The sequence below is a fragment of the Haemaphysalis longicornis genome, unplaced genomic scaffold (assembly GCF_048455015.1).
Source record: "Haemaphysalis longicornis isolate Haplotype H1 unplaced genomic scaffold, Haemaphysalis longicornis Haplotype H1 scaffold_2, whole genome shotgun sequence".
NCBI classification, from domain to species: Eukaryota; Metazoa; Arthropoda; class Arachnida; order Ixodida; family Ixodidae; genus Haemaphysalis; species Haemaphysalis longicornis.
The window spans coordinates 88,833,305-88,847,619 of record NW_027526295.1 but is presented as its reverse complement, the minus strand read 5'-3'; the positions used below and the strand labels follow the sequence as shown (position 1 = coordinate 88,847,619).

Below are 14,315 nucleotides of genomic sequence, written 5' to 3'. Positions count from 1 at the left end.
ATATGTGGGAGGCCCGCCGCAGCTTTACGTGGAAGTGGACGAAACAAAAGTAACAGCAAACTACAGAATTTCATGGCTTATTTTACCGAGCAAGCAGATGAATACGTAGACCAACCAGACAGGCAAAATTGGAATCAAATATGCGATCGCTTACAAAGGACACGTAGTGCTCAAAGAACTGAAACAACTCGAGGTCGCTCGTCGCGGATGCTGAGTTCAAACCCGCTACTGGCTTATACATCAAGTGCCTCATAAAAATTTCTTGGATACTAAAGACGATGTAATTAAAACTCGTCGGTGGACAAGACCAAATTACCGCAGTTTCGTACCCCAAATACAGCAGACTCCGAAACCCTAATTAAAACTCATCGGTGGACAAGACCAAATTACCGCAGTTTCGTAACCCAGATACAGCAGACTCCGAAACACTGACCCCGACTTCTCTTTTACTGGGGCCGAGCTGGATTCGTCACTGGCCAACTTAAAAGAGCAAGGTCACATAACGCCAAAGCTGACTTAACTGTGTAAAAAGCTTGTTTTTTTTGTATGGAAATATCTCCCAGGAAGTTTCAACCGTTAGCGTTTATTGAACATATTTTAAATCAATTTTAATCTTTGCACGCACGAGGCGGAAATCTCAAAACGGATGCCATGTCGATAGCGGAATCAGCACGGCGCACAGAGCGCCAGCATGGCGCCTTGTACCAAACTGGCGGCATCAGGTCCGCGCCATAGCCAGGCCATCCATAGCATGCCGAAGGAACTGGCTGCTGTTGCTGCTGTGGGCACTCGGCAGCACCTGGTGATGATGTAACAGTTTTGGGCGTGACGTCGGGCTACCCAGAAACGTGCCACTACAGGTGTTCTGGACGAGCGCGCTATATCGAGCGAGCTCGCTACATCGCTCTAGGGCGCTAGTCCAAACCACCCGTCGGAAACAACAACAGTAGTGACAAGAGCCCTGTTTTGCAACTACAAGCCGTGGAGGCGCATTAGGTGCTCTTGACGGAAACTCATTCTTTTCAGTAGATTTCGAGGGCTGCTCTTTGTGAACTTCGCCCCGGAGGTGTCTAATCTAAGTTAAACTCGAAATCTCTACGTCGTTTTCATTCAATTTGTTACGTTACAAAGCTCTCACATCCGATATACAGCCTCGTGGCGGACGGTGCTAACGGACATTCCGCATCTGGAGCGGAAATGATATTTGAAGTAAACTGAATTTAAACAGCAGTAAACGAACAAAAGTGACAAGGCAGCTGCTTTTGTGGCAGCGAGTGTGCTCATTTCACGGTCAAACCTAAGTGTTATCTCACGGCGCCCGCTACGGGCGTGATTAAAACCTCATATACACTGGAACCCCGTTGGGATGTTTTTCACCCGACCGGGAAAACAAAGCGTGACAACCAGGAAAACGCAACAGTGAGGAAACATTCTGCTCTATGTGAGCTGCGCCGGGACTTGTCAAAACAAAGTAGCAGCCGGTAAAACGTAACCCTGAGGAACGTAACAGCGGGATTCTACTGTACGTGATCCGGGTTTGCGGAATAACAAGAAACCAGGACCAGTCGTTCAGTAGGGCAACCAGGATGATCGGTTCCTTGACGGTGCTGCTATCGGCGCTTCTGTTATCGCTGTGGTACACGTGAGTGAACTTCTGGGCCTTTTTTGTTGTAACAATTTTTTTTGTCTGTGCGGGAAAGCTGAACACAATAAATGTCTTGTTTACCTCCCACTAAAGCCTTTGTGAGAACTTCTGCCAATGAGGTCTGCGGAACGTCACGGTGTAGAAATTAATATAGGCTTGTATGTTTTCCGGCTATCCCGAATGCATACGTAATGACTCACCAACAAACTTTTCAGGATGCTGTGACTGATGTCCATGTTTCAGTTACGCACTTCATATTCTTGCTGTCTTTTTTGTATAAGAAATCCACCTGAACGTGCGCGTTCCTAAGCACTGCGGCGGTTGAGGTATTGAGCGGAAAACGAAAAACTGGTCAACAAAACGGAAAGGGCGAAGTCCTCTGAAGCGTGGAAGAACGAATAAAGCTTTTTCGAAAGCTTAAGAAAGGGGAGTTGATAAGTTTCTGCACAAGTTTTCTTCCTTTTGGACTTAAATAACGACGCGTTACAATGAATTTGCTTCCCTGAAAGTGTGGGCAAATTTCCATGCATGGCCAAAACTTTTTTATTACAGTGGTCCCTGACAGGTTCCAACTTCTCTGCATCCGTGAGCGCACTTTTTCGTGCATTATATTTCAGTTAAGAAACAAAATGCAGCTGGCACTTCATGAGTTCTGAACCCCCAAGACAGGCCCAAGCTTTCTGGATAGGGAACCACAACCTCGGCACCTAGATTTGTTTTCGAATGAAAGTGTAAGATGAGTGTTCTCTCTGAAACTTGTACGGCCTCGAAGATCCGAAAGTTGTAAAAAAGATTCCTAACAACTTCAATGGAAAGTTAAAAAAATTCACAACTACAAACTTCAACGCGTTCAAAATATGCCGTTACTGCCCCTGATGTATATCCAGATATTCGCTTCTTACTGCACCATGAACATACAATCATATACTCACTCCACACATAACATTGCGGGCCTCCGTTTAGAAGGACAAGGCGAATTTTTCGGCATATATGTGTCGTGAGCCCAAGGCCGATGTTGAGGGAGGTACTTATTCCACGTTCATGAGCTTGGAACGGAGAGAGACTAAATGAAATGTGCCTCCAAAGTGCCATGATTGCCTACTTACTGGCTTGCTTTTTTGCTTTTGTTGCCTCATTTGTTCAATCATAGCTCATATTTTCGTATTAATGCGCTCACCAATTTTACTAGCAGCAATGAACTGTCCTCTGTTTCAAGCCTTATTGCATAAAACGTTTTGTAGTTGGCGTCGAAGAAGATTTTCTCTCTTTGAAAGACTCGGAATTCCCGGGCCAACACCAAGTTTTATATTTGGAAACATCTACGAGATCAAAAAGAAGGTGAGTTCAAATGCCTGCGCCCAAAGCACAAAGGATGTTTCCGCTGCAAATCAACCATTGAGCGCTAAATGTACAAAATCGTGTCACATACGTTAACGGAATTGTTTTAGCAGGAATGGAGATACATCAAACACGCCAAAGAAACTATTGGAGAGGAAAACCATTGCCAAAAAAATAAGCCATTCAACTCTGTAGATGTACTATTATGAGCAATATAAAAGGGAACAGAGGAACGCGTGGCGAACAGCCTCGAAACGGACTCGGAGCGATACGCGGATGGCGCTGTGAAAAACAAAAGGGGAAAGAAGGGAGCTGTTCCACTAACTGTCGGCACTCCCACCACGCTGGCATTTCTACAAAGCAGGAGTTTACGTCATTTCGCCGATAATATGGTATCGTCCGACAGCCGATAAGGCGCACGGCGGGAATGGGAACAGTTGTTAGAACAGCATTTCCCTTTCCACTTTATTTCTGATGACGCCCGCTGCGTATCACTGATAGCTGGGTCTGAGGGTGTTTTCTACGCGTTCCTGTGTTCCCTTTCATATAGCTGATAATAGTACATGCCCAGTGGAGGTTATTAGAACAGGACATACAGGTAATAAATAATTGATGTGGGAGGTGTAAACAAATTACATTTTTCTTGAGCGCTAAGGGTGGTTATCCCAAAAGAACAGACATGCATAGACGCATGCATTTTTTTTATAAATCTGAAGATCTTAAAAATGGCGCCTTTGATACCAACTCTAGTCAAAATACATATCAAAATAAGGAGACATTAGGCCTAAGGGTTCAGCAGTGTTTTTATCTTGAAAATAGTGCCAGTTATGAATTAATCGACTGAATATGCCTATCCAAGGGAGGAGACTTGCGAGCTTGAGGTCCACAAAAGAGGCTTGAGGTCCGCATCATACTTTGAATTGTCTGTAACTTTGGCGTCGCAAATTCTGCCTGCTCTTACCCGTAATCTACTCGAGATTCTTATCGAATTCATAAGTCGTATCAAACAGACGCATCAAGAAGGTAGAACTATTGTGGAGGCTCACTACGGGCAGCAAACACGTTTCCCACCCACGCACATTCCTCTCGAAAGAGCCATTCCGTTGAACAAGGAGTGTCCGCATGACAGTCGATCAGCACTTCACAAACTGAACAACCCTAAGAGGAGAAAGATATCACATGAAACTGCACTGTCTCTGTTCAGCGGAGGAAATCGCATAACATACGGTAAGATGTCAATGCCTTTCTTCATTGTGTGTAGTCATCATCATCATCGTCATCAGCAGCAGCAGCCTCTCTACGCCCACTACAGGGAAAAGCCCTCTCCCATTAATCTCCAATCACCCCGGTCCTGCGCTAACTGCGGCCAATTTTCCCTGCAAACTTCTTGATCTCATCTGCCCATCTAACGTTCTTCCGCCCCTGCTACGCTTGTCTTCAATAGGGATCCACTCTGTTATCCTTAATGACCAACGGTTATCTTGCCTTCGCCTTACATGCCCTGCCCTCGTCCATTTCTTCTTCTTAATTTCTACTAATTCACGTTGTAGCAGAAAGAAACAAAGGGATATTACTGCACATGAAAGGCAGGGAGGTTAACCAGAGAAGAGTTCAGTTGTCTACCGTAAGCATTGAAACTGGGAAAGAAGGGTTTAAAGAAAGGGTATATAAATATGGGGAGTGTATATTGAGGAAACAGTAAAGGTAACTATCGATAATAATGCCTAAAACAGAACAGGTAAGCGTGCCGAATGGGAGATTGTTATACGGTGCACTGTGTCCCTACAGCCTTTCAGACAAGCCTGAGCCTCTAAAAACTAAGTAACGCTTTCGTGGACTTCTGTGAGTACGATGGGCAACACCTGTGACACAAAACATTCCGCGCAGTTAATGGCTGGTTCTCGACCTTCCGGAATGCGGTTTAAAGTTGTTGCCTTTGCTTTGTCAATCGGGCAAAATGACAATAGAGATGTTCTATTGATTCATTCGGCGCACACACATCACAAGCGGGGCTATCATCCCTGCCGATAGCGACGGAGTAAGCATGGATAAAAGCGACTTGTATCAACATGCGGCAAAGTAGGGCGGCGTCCGAGCGTGGCATGTTATAGGTAAGCGTCACTGCAGATCGGGGTTGAGCAAGTACAAGCAAGAGTTTCAAAACTCTGGCGTATTCTAAATTAGAAACGTGAGCTTGCGGGCGGTGGGGCACTGACCTTGTATCGTCAGGGTGCCGTATAGGGATGCAGGCAAATTGGGCATTTTCATGGTCATAATGAGCCTTTTATCTACACTTTCATTCCCAGATATGCCGTGGAGCCACTGAAAAATAATATTACGCAATGTCTGACGAGGAGGTTATAATTCTTACGCATCTCGGTCACAAGCTGTGTGTATGGACGGCGGAGAGCAGACCGCAAGCACTGAAGAGCATTGTAGAGCCGCAGAGGATAGCCAATTTTTGCGGTGATTCTTGCTTGATGTACAGAAAAACCTCGCCAATAGCTGTTTGTTGAGATGCGGCTGTCGTTGTTAGGTTGGCAAGTAGAAAATCGGGAATGTTTCAGAAGAACACAGTACAAAAAAACGGTCCACAGTTCATGTTCATTACCCAGCCGACAGTTCACACACCATGGTACGAAAACATCCCGTAGAATGTAGCCACGTTTTAACAGAAAGTGTTGGCCTATGCAATTTAAAGAACGTGTCTTCGCAGCAGGCTGAATACGCATACGCCTCAGAGGTTATAGAACAGTGTCATTCCTAACATTTCAGTATAGCTCATAATACATAGTAATACACGGGTTGTCTGCTTCCTGGAGGAATCAAACAAGTAGAAACGGACTTAAAAAATGGAAGTCTCCACTTGAATAAACCCTCGTTAATTCGGCGCCGTTAATTCGCAAATTCACATAATTCGGGGTTCCTACTCCCTCCGTTGGAAAATGTCATTGCTGTATGCCGCGGACCATCGTTATTTCGGCACAAATTTATGCGCTGACCGTGGAAATTCTACCAACGCCTTCCCGAAACGTGAGCCCTCAACGCGATGTCTTTCGCTCACCCATTCTGTCCCCTTTGCGGTGATGAGGATGCGAGCGAACATCGCGGTCAGTAAAGAGCTGTACTGTAAACACCAGCAGCGGGTCGTACAGCAACACGATCTGCGGAAACTCGCTGTTTTGGATACATTCTGCTATGCTGGTCTATGCAATACTTTATCCGCGCACGGATTGTCGCAAGTCCGAAAACTTGTTCTTTCCACCTGGCAATCCGCTAAAAGACAAACTAGCATGAACGAGTCCTTCGCAATGTATAGGTAAGCATAAATAAATTATAAATGTGCTGTTTTTTTTGTCGGTCGATTATTCGACATTCAGATAATTTGTAGTTTTTCTGCTTCCCCAGAGATTCGAATTGACGAGCTTTCATTGCGCTTTTTTATGGAACCCCAGGGGAGCCCTCGAACCTTTAGTACGGCAGAAGCAAATAAATACAGTGAATGTACACTCAACAGACGTTGTAGCACCACTCGTAGGAACGGAATTTTCTATTTCTAGGAAATTAAAAGCGAGAAACCAGATGCTGCAAAATATCTTGACAAGTCCAATACCTCCCGATTCTCAGGGGAGTGACAGATTATCTACGCGCGTGGGTTCAAAGCATGAATTCCACACAAAGGTAGCGAGTACCGTATACAGGTCTGTAATACTTTCCAGAGACGAAATAAAGCTTTCAAAAATAAAAACGTTGTACACTTAACAAAAGCCAAATACAAACATCTCTCGCCCCATCAACGACTCTGTCTTACGCCTAATTCTCTTAAGCGCTGGCTCCTAGTGACGTCCACTGTTTCGAAAGTAGCCAAGATGAAGCCTCGGTACTGTGGCGCGCCACAATCGCCCGTAATTCTTCCAAAAATACTTGGCCGAGTACCCCACACGACGGGCCAAAATCTCTTTGAAATTTCCAGATTTATGGCAGCACCAGCCACTCCACAAAACTGGCTGGGTAAACATAGCACTTTCAAAACACTTTTTTTGTCGCTGGAAGCGTAGGCAATGTCGTCACCGTAATGTAGGACCTTGACGTCACACTCAATAAGACACCCATAACGTTTGTATTCCTAATTATACTAAGAAATAATGGTTGGAGGTATACGTCGAATAATAATTGAGGCAGTGGGTGCCCTTGCCGAACGGCAGATTAAAAGATGAGCCGGCGCCGACAGCTCCCCAATAATGCTCAGCCTTGTGGTACACTTGTTATAACACAACCTCATTCCCTCAAGTAAAACATCCCATGTTGTGCGCTCAAGTAGAGAAAACAAAAACCGCATCACACTTGGCCTAGCGCGTCTGCGTCGTCTAGTTTGTACTAGTGGGCAAGGGTTAAGGCTTGGGTGAGTTGTTGCATGATTACAAAAGGGGAACAGCGCAAACTCAGACAAAACACAAGAAGAAGGAGGTGACAAGCACACACGCTTGTGTTTGTCACCTCCTGCTTCTTGTGTTTTACCTGCGTTTGCGCTGTTCCCCTTTTGTACTAGTGCGACTTGATTCATTTATCTTAGGAACACTTTAATAGTGAAAGAACATATGTATGTTTCTTTAGGCACTTCGGCTTCAAATTTAACTAGTTTGATATGCTCCAATTAGGCTATTTATGACAAGCTGCACACTAAGTGAAAAAAGTTTAGCTGACATTTTTAATGATAATTACAAAGAGAAATTAAATGATATCCTTGGAGAGTTTTCAGATGGTTTTCTCTCCAAGGCTTTGGTAGTACTATATTATGACCAACGTGAAACATTAGAGGTAGGCATTTACTTCAGTCTTTTCAAAAGACTGTCAGCAAAACACGTGGAAGGAGCGTGTGGACCTGGCGGTCTATTAGTTTGCAGCGCATTTATATCGGCCTCTATTACTCGAAGCCTGATTGGCTGTTCAACAAAAGCCTTCTCCTCCCCGCTAAACTGGGGTAAATCATCACGATAAACTGAAACTATTGCTGCAACCAAAATGTTTGAATAGTCGTCGTAGAATAACTGAATAATTTTTAATTATCATAAAAAATATTTCATTGTATTCAATCTCCAGAATTTGTTTCACTAGTGCAGATTTCCGCTCTCCACTCAATAGACTCTTTGTTGGCTGATTTCATGAAATCGATGGGTACACGATAGCCTTCAAGGCCACCGGTATTTATCTGTGATGTCCTGCTGCTTGTAGTCTTTAACATTACTACGATCATCGACGTAGGGCTCTGGCTCACTTTTTACGAATATGTTCAGACTTGTCAAAATTCCGTCTAGTTATTCAAAGTCATGGGAGCACCTTGAGAGCAGTAGAGTAAGGCTTGTCATTGTTGTTACTCTTTTCATTATGCACATGCCCCCTCGGGGTACTAGCCTGGAAACGGTAGCTGCGAGGGTATATTGTAGCCGCGTCATAGAATTCAAAAAACTGTGAAATCGAAACGTTAACATTGTAGAATAGTGTGTTCCGCATGACACATAAACGTAAGGGACCATGAGTAGAACGTGCGAAACTTCAACCCTGTAAAAACATAATTCTAGAGAAGCTGTGCCGTGTGCTAGTCGGCTTGCTGACTTAACTTTAACAAAACAGCGCGGAGCACGGGACAAAGGGAAGAGACGACTACACAAACGCTTTGTCCTGTGCTTCGCGCTGTCGTGTTAAAGTTATGTACCAACTTGCCCAACTACAAACCCTGTCGTTGACTTAACTGCACGGCAATGCGAAGAAATGAAGAAGAAGAAACCGAAAAACACATGGCGTAATATAAATGGACCATCAAAACACGCACAGACGTAAATGCCCAGAGATCGTTTTAATTTTTAACATACCTTTTCCCATCGCAATGAGCCATCTATGCTTTCATTTAAAATGATTGTCACGGCCCAAAATGCCGGACGCAAAATAAGTCAATGTGCAGTACAAACAATCACAACCAGCAATGCCTAGTGTTGAATAGTTGTTTGCTGTTGTAACAAAATAAGCTTATGTTTGCTACAAGCATCGCTGAAAATTAAGGGTATCATCCAGACGTTAGGTATGACAAAGAGTTCGATAAATACGTTTAAAACTAACTTTACTACAGAAACAGATTCGGTTCCTTCAACTGTTGCATGTTTACCCTGTCACCGCTGAGTCCGAATGAAGGACAGCCATTCAATTACTTGAAAACCGAACTTTTTCCAATAAAACCATCAAAGCTCCCAATTCACATGGAACCAAATTTAAACAGCACGAATCCCTAAAGGCTCCCGGGCAATGGTGTCTATACCAGAAAACGTGATGTACTCTCAAGATGTATAATAATCTTATTTCTTTATTAAATGATGAACATCTCTCAGTGTTGAGGGCCCCCTCGTGTAGTCGAAGGGGCTACACATAAAATATTAAGATTTTTAGAGTCAATTTTTGTGTAAACGGAGGCTCTAACCTATTACCTCGATATCGCAGTGCATTCACACTTGTCGCACGGGTACAAATGAATACCAAGGAAGGCTATTCAATACATCCATACACTGTTCTCTGAAAATTTTATTCGGAATAAATTTTTCTCCAGAGTGACAGTGTATGGTTACACAACGGCGCGTCTGTATATGTGTGTATGGACATGAGCATATGTACGTGCGTGCTTGAGTTCGTGGGCGTGAGTGTGCGTGCGTACCTGTGTGCGTGCTTGCATACAGCGTGGCTGCGGTGCGAGGAATATGACAACTCGCTGAATCAGGGAGACGGCTAGAACCCACAGTCTCTCAAAATCGGGATCAAGGATCACAACCGGCATCGCTGGCATTGTGTTGGAAAAGGGCAAGGCAAATCTGCACCCTCACCCTTATTTTATTTGAAATCTGACTGACCTCGTTAAAATAAACATACGAAAGGAACGTGGTGAGACGTGGAATTAAGTAACTATGCGATTTTATTCTGAAACTTCATTGCTCTGGAGAGAACCAAGACAACCAAATTTGAGTGGTAATGCAGTGATGAGAAGTTTCAGCACACGTGTTTCATATAGTTAACGCAAACGCACCAGATTTCTCATCCGAAAGGTGCTGCGCTAAAGTTCACAAAACAAATTTTTCATCCACTATCCTAAAAACTTCGCTTCAGGGTATTCTCACTCGATTGAATGCGTGATAAATGACGTGGATTTTAACGGGAAATTCCAAGTGTGGCCTATGTTTCTCTGCATTTCCTCACAGAATGCAAACACTGCAATTCTTTGTTTTATACTTCATTTCAGAAAACTATGGTTAGCTCTTTTATGCAATTAAAATTGTTTTCTGGTGCCGCCTGAGGCACATAAGATCTCTACACTACCTCCATGAAATCTGCACATGTACAGGTCACTTTCACAAAGTCTTAAGCGCACAGTAAAAACCCTCAGGTTACCTATGGCGACGCATTGCTGATACCAAAAAATTGAAAGGTTTGAGTTGGAGTTGAGTTATTTGTTGTCTTCGAAACCTTTGCTACCTTTTTATCCCCACCACGTTTTTGTAACCTTGCTACCTCATTCTATGCCTCTTTTTGTACCACTCCCCCTGTAATGCCTTTGGCCTTCAGGGTATAATAAATAAATAAATAAATAAATAAAATACTACATCTTGCTAGAATGGGTGAAGAGAGACAGCGTACTACAAGTTCCAGAAAAAAACACGGATGGACGGCAGCGGACAGGGGAAACGAGAAACCTTTGCGAAACGACATTTGCCGCGCAGTCTGGCATTCCAGTTGAGATAAACTTCTAAATGTGGGCATCGAAATCCACTTACATACCAGCCGTTGGGATGCAGACTAGCTCGTTGAATTTTCGTTGTTAGGTTGCCAGCTTCGCTAGTTTAGTATGTAAGACAACATCCCAGCATTCAGATTTAGACAAACAAGTCTGCCATATAAACTCCGAATCGTTGTGTAAAAATTGTATCTTTTACATGTTGCCCATCAGACGACTCTGGAAGAAACTGGGTATTATGTGGTTGTTTACATATATGAACTCATTATAGACTAAGCTTACTACGCTCAAAATCCCCTAGCCAGAAGCTTCATAACTATGTTTCTCTAAGGGAGAACACTCAAGTAGCACCTCGACTGAGCTGTTTCATTTTAGTTCAAGTGCACTAAAGTAATTCTTGCCTTTTTTTTGCCTTTACAAAACCAGGGTGCCGCACATGCGTTCAGTGACTGGATCGAGCAATATGGCAATATTGTTGGGTGAGTGTTCGCCACATAGTTTCCCAGAGCGGGGGAACCGAGAGAGAGAGAGAGAGAAGAAAACATTATTTATTCAACAGACGCTAAGTCTGCGAATAATAAACGTTAGCGCGAACATACCGCAATTCAAGGCCTCGCAAAACACTTGCTACTGTTTTGTGTGGTCTACAATTAAATGCACACCCCGCAGCAGTGCCGCAGGATCATATTTTGCACTAGAGTGCGTATTCGAATCTTCTTAGCTCCCTTTTATGCTGGCAACAAATATATCTGCGTACCATCGTAAAAGTAAGCTCAAATCCCTTTGAATTTGTGTTACCAGTAGGAATTAGCTTAGAGCGCCTTGTCTTATTTGAATTGATGATAACCAAAGTTGAATAAAGCCAAAATGGGGAAGCCGAATATTTCAGCGAATTATCTCTACTCGAAGGAAACAGGCAACTTTAAGCAACGCACAATGAAAAACTCTTTAACGTGAAAGGTTGCCGCCACGCCCTTATGTGCACACTAAGAAAAATTTATAATACCTGCTTCGACTCATTGTAAGTATTTCAGTAAACCTCATAATAATTTGCGAATGAGTCTTGCGTATGAAATTTATCATTTGTATGTACAAGACTGCCATTTTCTTTTTCGTATTTATTACTTCTTCTGGAATTTGGTTTGTGGTTTGTAGTTAAATTTGTACATTTAAATAATGCCTGGTGCTGTCCTGAGCCCAGTGGATGGGCCACACGTCTTCGTAGATTTGCCCTTTCACACAGCATTTGCAAGCGGTCTGAATTCACACCACCTCCCCTCTTTGATTGAAACAAATTTATGGTTCCTACCTGTCATGAAAATAATATTTTTATTGTTAACCGAAGCAAGTTGACAGTATCTCTTAAAACGAAGCTTTTTACCTCTACCCCCCAAGGGTTCTCTCGCGACCGTTGCTGTCAACAGGAAACTCTTGCGAACAAATAAAAGAAGTTACTGGCACCACCAGAAATAGAGCCTGGAACGAATAGAGAAACGGAGTGACAGCCCGTTGTGTTACCAATTGCGCTACGGGCCAATGCGGAGACGAGGGAGAAAGACGGTGCATTCACCAAGTACAACTGCGGATTTACACCCTGCCTTCTCTCCTAATGTCACGTGATAGCGTCACGCTACTCTCGCGCTGCTTTGTGATTCCCTACAGAACGTGTAGCGGCCGTCTGCGCGCCTTGGGTACGCGCTAGGAGTTTGTAAAAATTAAAGGAAGCTCACGCCAACGCATGGTCTCTCACTTCTTCCCCGACTCTGTCACCATACTCGCCACATTCGTCGGCGGCGGCAGAGACGGAGAAGTAAGATCCCCTAACACCGGGTTCGAGTTTCCTTTAATTTTATAAAAAAAAGACTTTCCACTCATCTGCTGCACTACTACAACTCAACTAACCACTGCATTGATTTAACCTTAGCAAAGAATATCCTTTTGATGTAATAAAGCGTATGAATAAATGTATTTCGCTCGTGTCTGGTTTTGCTCTTTGTGGAGCCACGTGTGGGAACTTCAAGTCTCGTCGCATGGGTAATCATTGTAGGTGTCATTAATATCTTCGCTGCTTTAGACGTTCAGAGGTAACTAAAGATATACGCTGCTTTTTTATGCATGGCATATATGCCGCGGCTGAATTGATGGTTTCATAAGAAAAATTCCTTCAACATCTGCCACAATGGCGGCATATTCAAAGAAATTTTATTTTTTCAAATGCGCTTCCTGGCTCAAGTGGTTGTCCACAAGTAGGAAACAGAAAATATCACCGGTACGTGAGAAAAATGTGTTGTTGTAGAGGTCATTTGTGACGATTACCAGAATATCTAAAGTTCCAACAATTTTTGTGTGTCAAATTCCAAAGTACAAATTATGAAGTACGCTACTATGACCACTTGAAGCAGTCGGGTAATTTTGGCCCACAAACACAAGTGCCATAATCCACTCATTTGTAATACTAACCTACGAGACTTGCAGAATGCTAGCCAGACGAATAGCTTTTGATAGAAATATGGGGAATATTACAATTTAGTGTCAGTGTGTCCAGCAACTCCAAGAATGTCCTTAAACGTACACTGAAGGCTAACGGCGGGTAGGCTTCAAACCAAAATCTGATCTATTCAATAGCCGTTTCAGTGTTGATTCGGCGCCAAAAGTTTAATACCTGAGAATCGCTAATCAAACGCTGATCAAACGTGACGCAACCGTGAATGCAGCCGTTGCTTATGTCACGATAAACCGGAAGTGAGTGAGGCAGCGGATATATTACGGCGACATAGAAGCAACCGAATACAATGGTACCGCGTACCGACCGGTTTAGTAAGTTCCGATCAAATCAATCGTGCTTTGCCGAACTCCCACCACCTATGCATCTCTAGACCGCTAAGCAAAACGTTCGTTCATTGTAACCGTAATCCGTATTGACGCTTTGTTGAAGAAAAACATTGCCCTTTTAAGCCCTCGCAAATGTTGGCGTAGAGCCAACCGCTCGTGAGTAGTTAGCACGCTTCCTTGAAAAGCGGCGCTAACGCCGCTCAGAGAGGAACAGCCAGCGCCATCCAGCAGTAGCTAGGAAAGGCGTTGCGGAAGCCAGACGTTTTCAGCACTTTCGGTGCAAGATGCGTGGTAAGGCCAGTGGCGACGGCAGCTGTCCACGTTTTCGCTATTCTATACCATATTAAAAAAGATACACCTAAGAGCGGTATTTCGTGTTCTTGGTGAGCGATTCTATCGACCTAGAGCAACTTTCATCTTGACTTCACTGTCCCTTAGGCATTGTAAGCGATCAAAGCGCGTTCAAAACAATACGAACGGTGTTGGGAGATACTTTGTCTTTATACCTTCCCAGAGAATGCGACTGAGCGTTCAGCTTTGCCTTTTGAATAATTTAAAAGTTGAGCTGCCCCGCTTTCACCGTTCTAATAATTGCTACTCTTAAACACACACAAATTTCGTACGCAAGAAATATTGCGCCTTGTCCTGGAGTTTTCAAAACAAGCATCCTCTGTGACTGTTGGTGATTTGCCCGCCGTGGTGACTCGGCAGCTAAGGCGTCGTGCTGCT

At 43.7% G+C, this 14,315-nt stretch overlaps 1 protein-coding gene across 1 annotated transcript in view; it reads left to right on the top strand.

The window, feature by feature from the left end:
- The first annotated feature begins 1,278 nt into the window (after positions 1 to 1,278).
- Positions 1,279 to 14,315, top strand: part of LOC144169037 (cytochrome P450 3A24-like) — a 71,046-nt gene continuing 58,009 nt past the window's right edge. Inside the window, exons 1-3 of the mRNA XM_077698032.1 lie at positions 1,279 to 1,642; positions 2,887 to 2,983; positions 11,181 to 11,233. Coding sequence (XP_077554158.1) covers positions 1,587 to 1,642; positions 2,887 to 2,983; positions 11,181 to 11,233 — 206 coding nt within the window. The 5' untranslated portion in view covers positions 1,279 to 1,586. The remainder of the gene's footprint in view (positions 1,643 to 2,886; positions 2,984 to 11,180; positions 11,234 to 14,315) is intronic.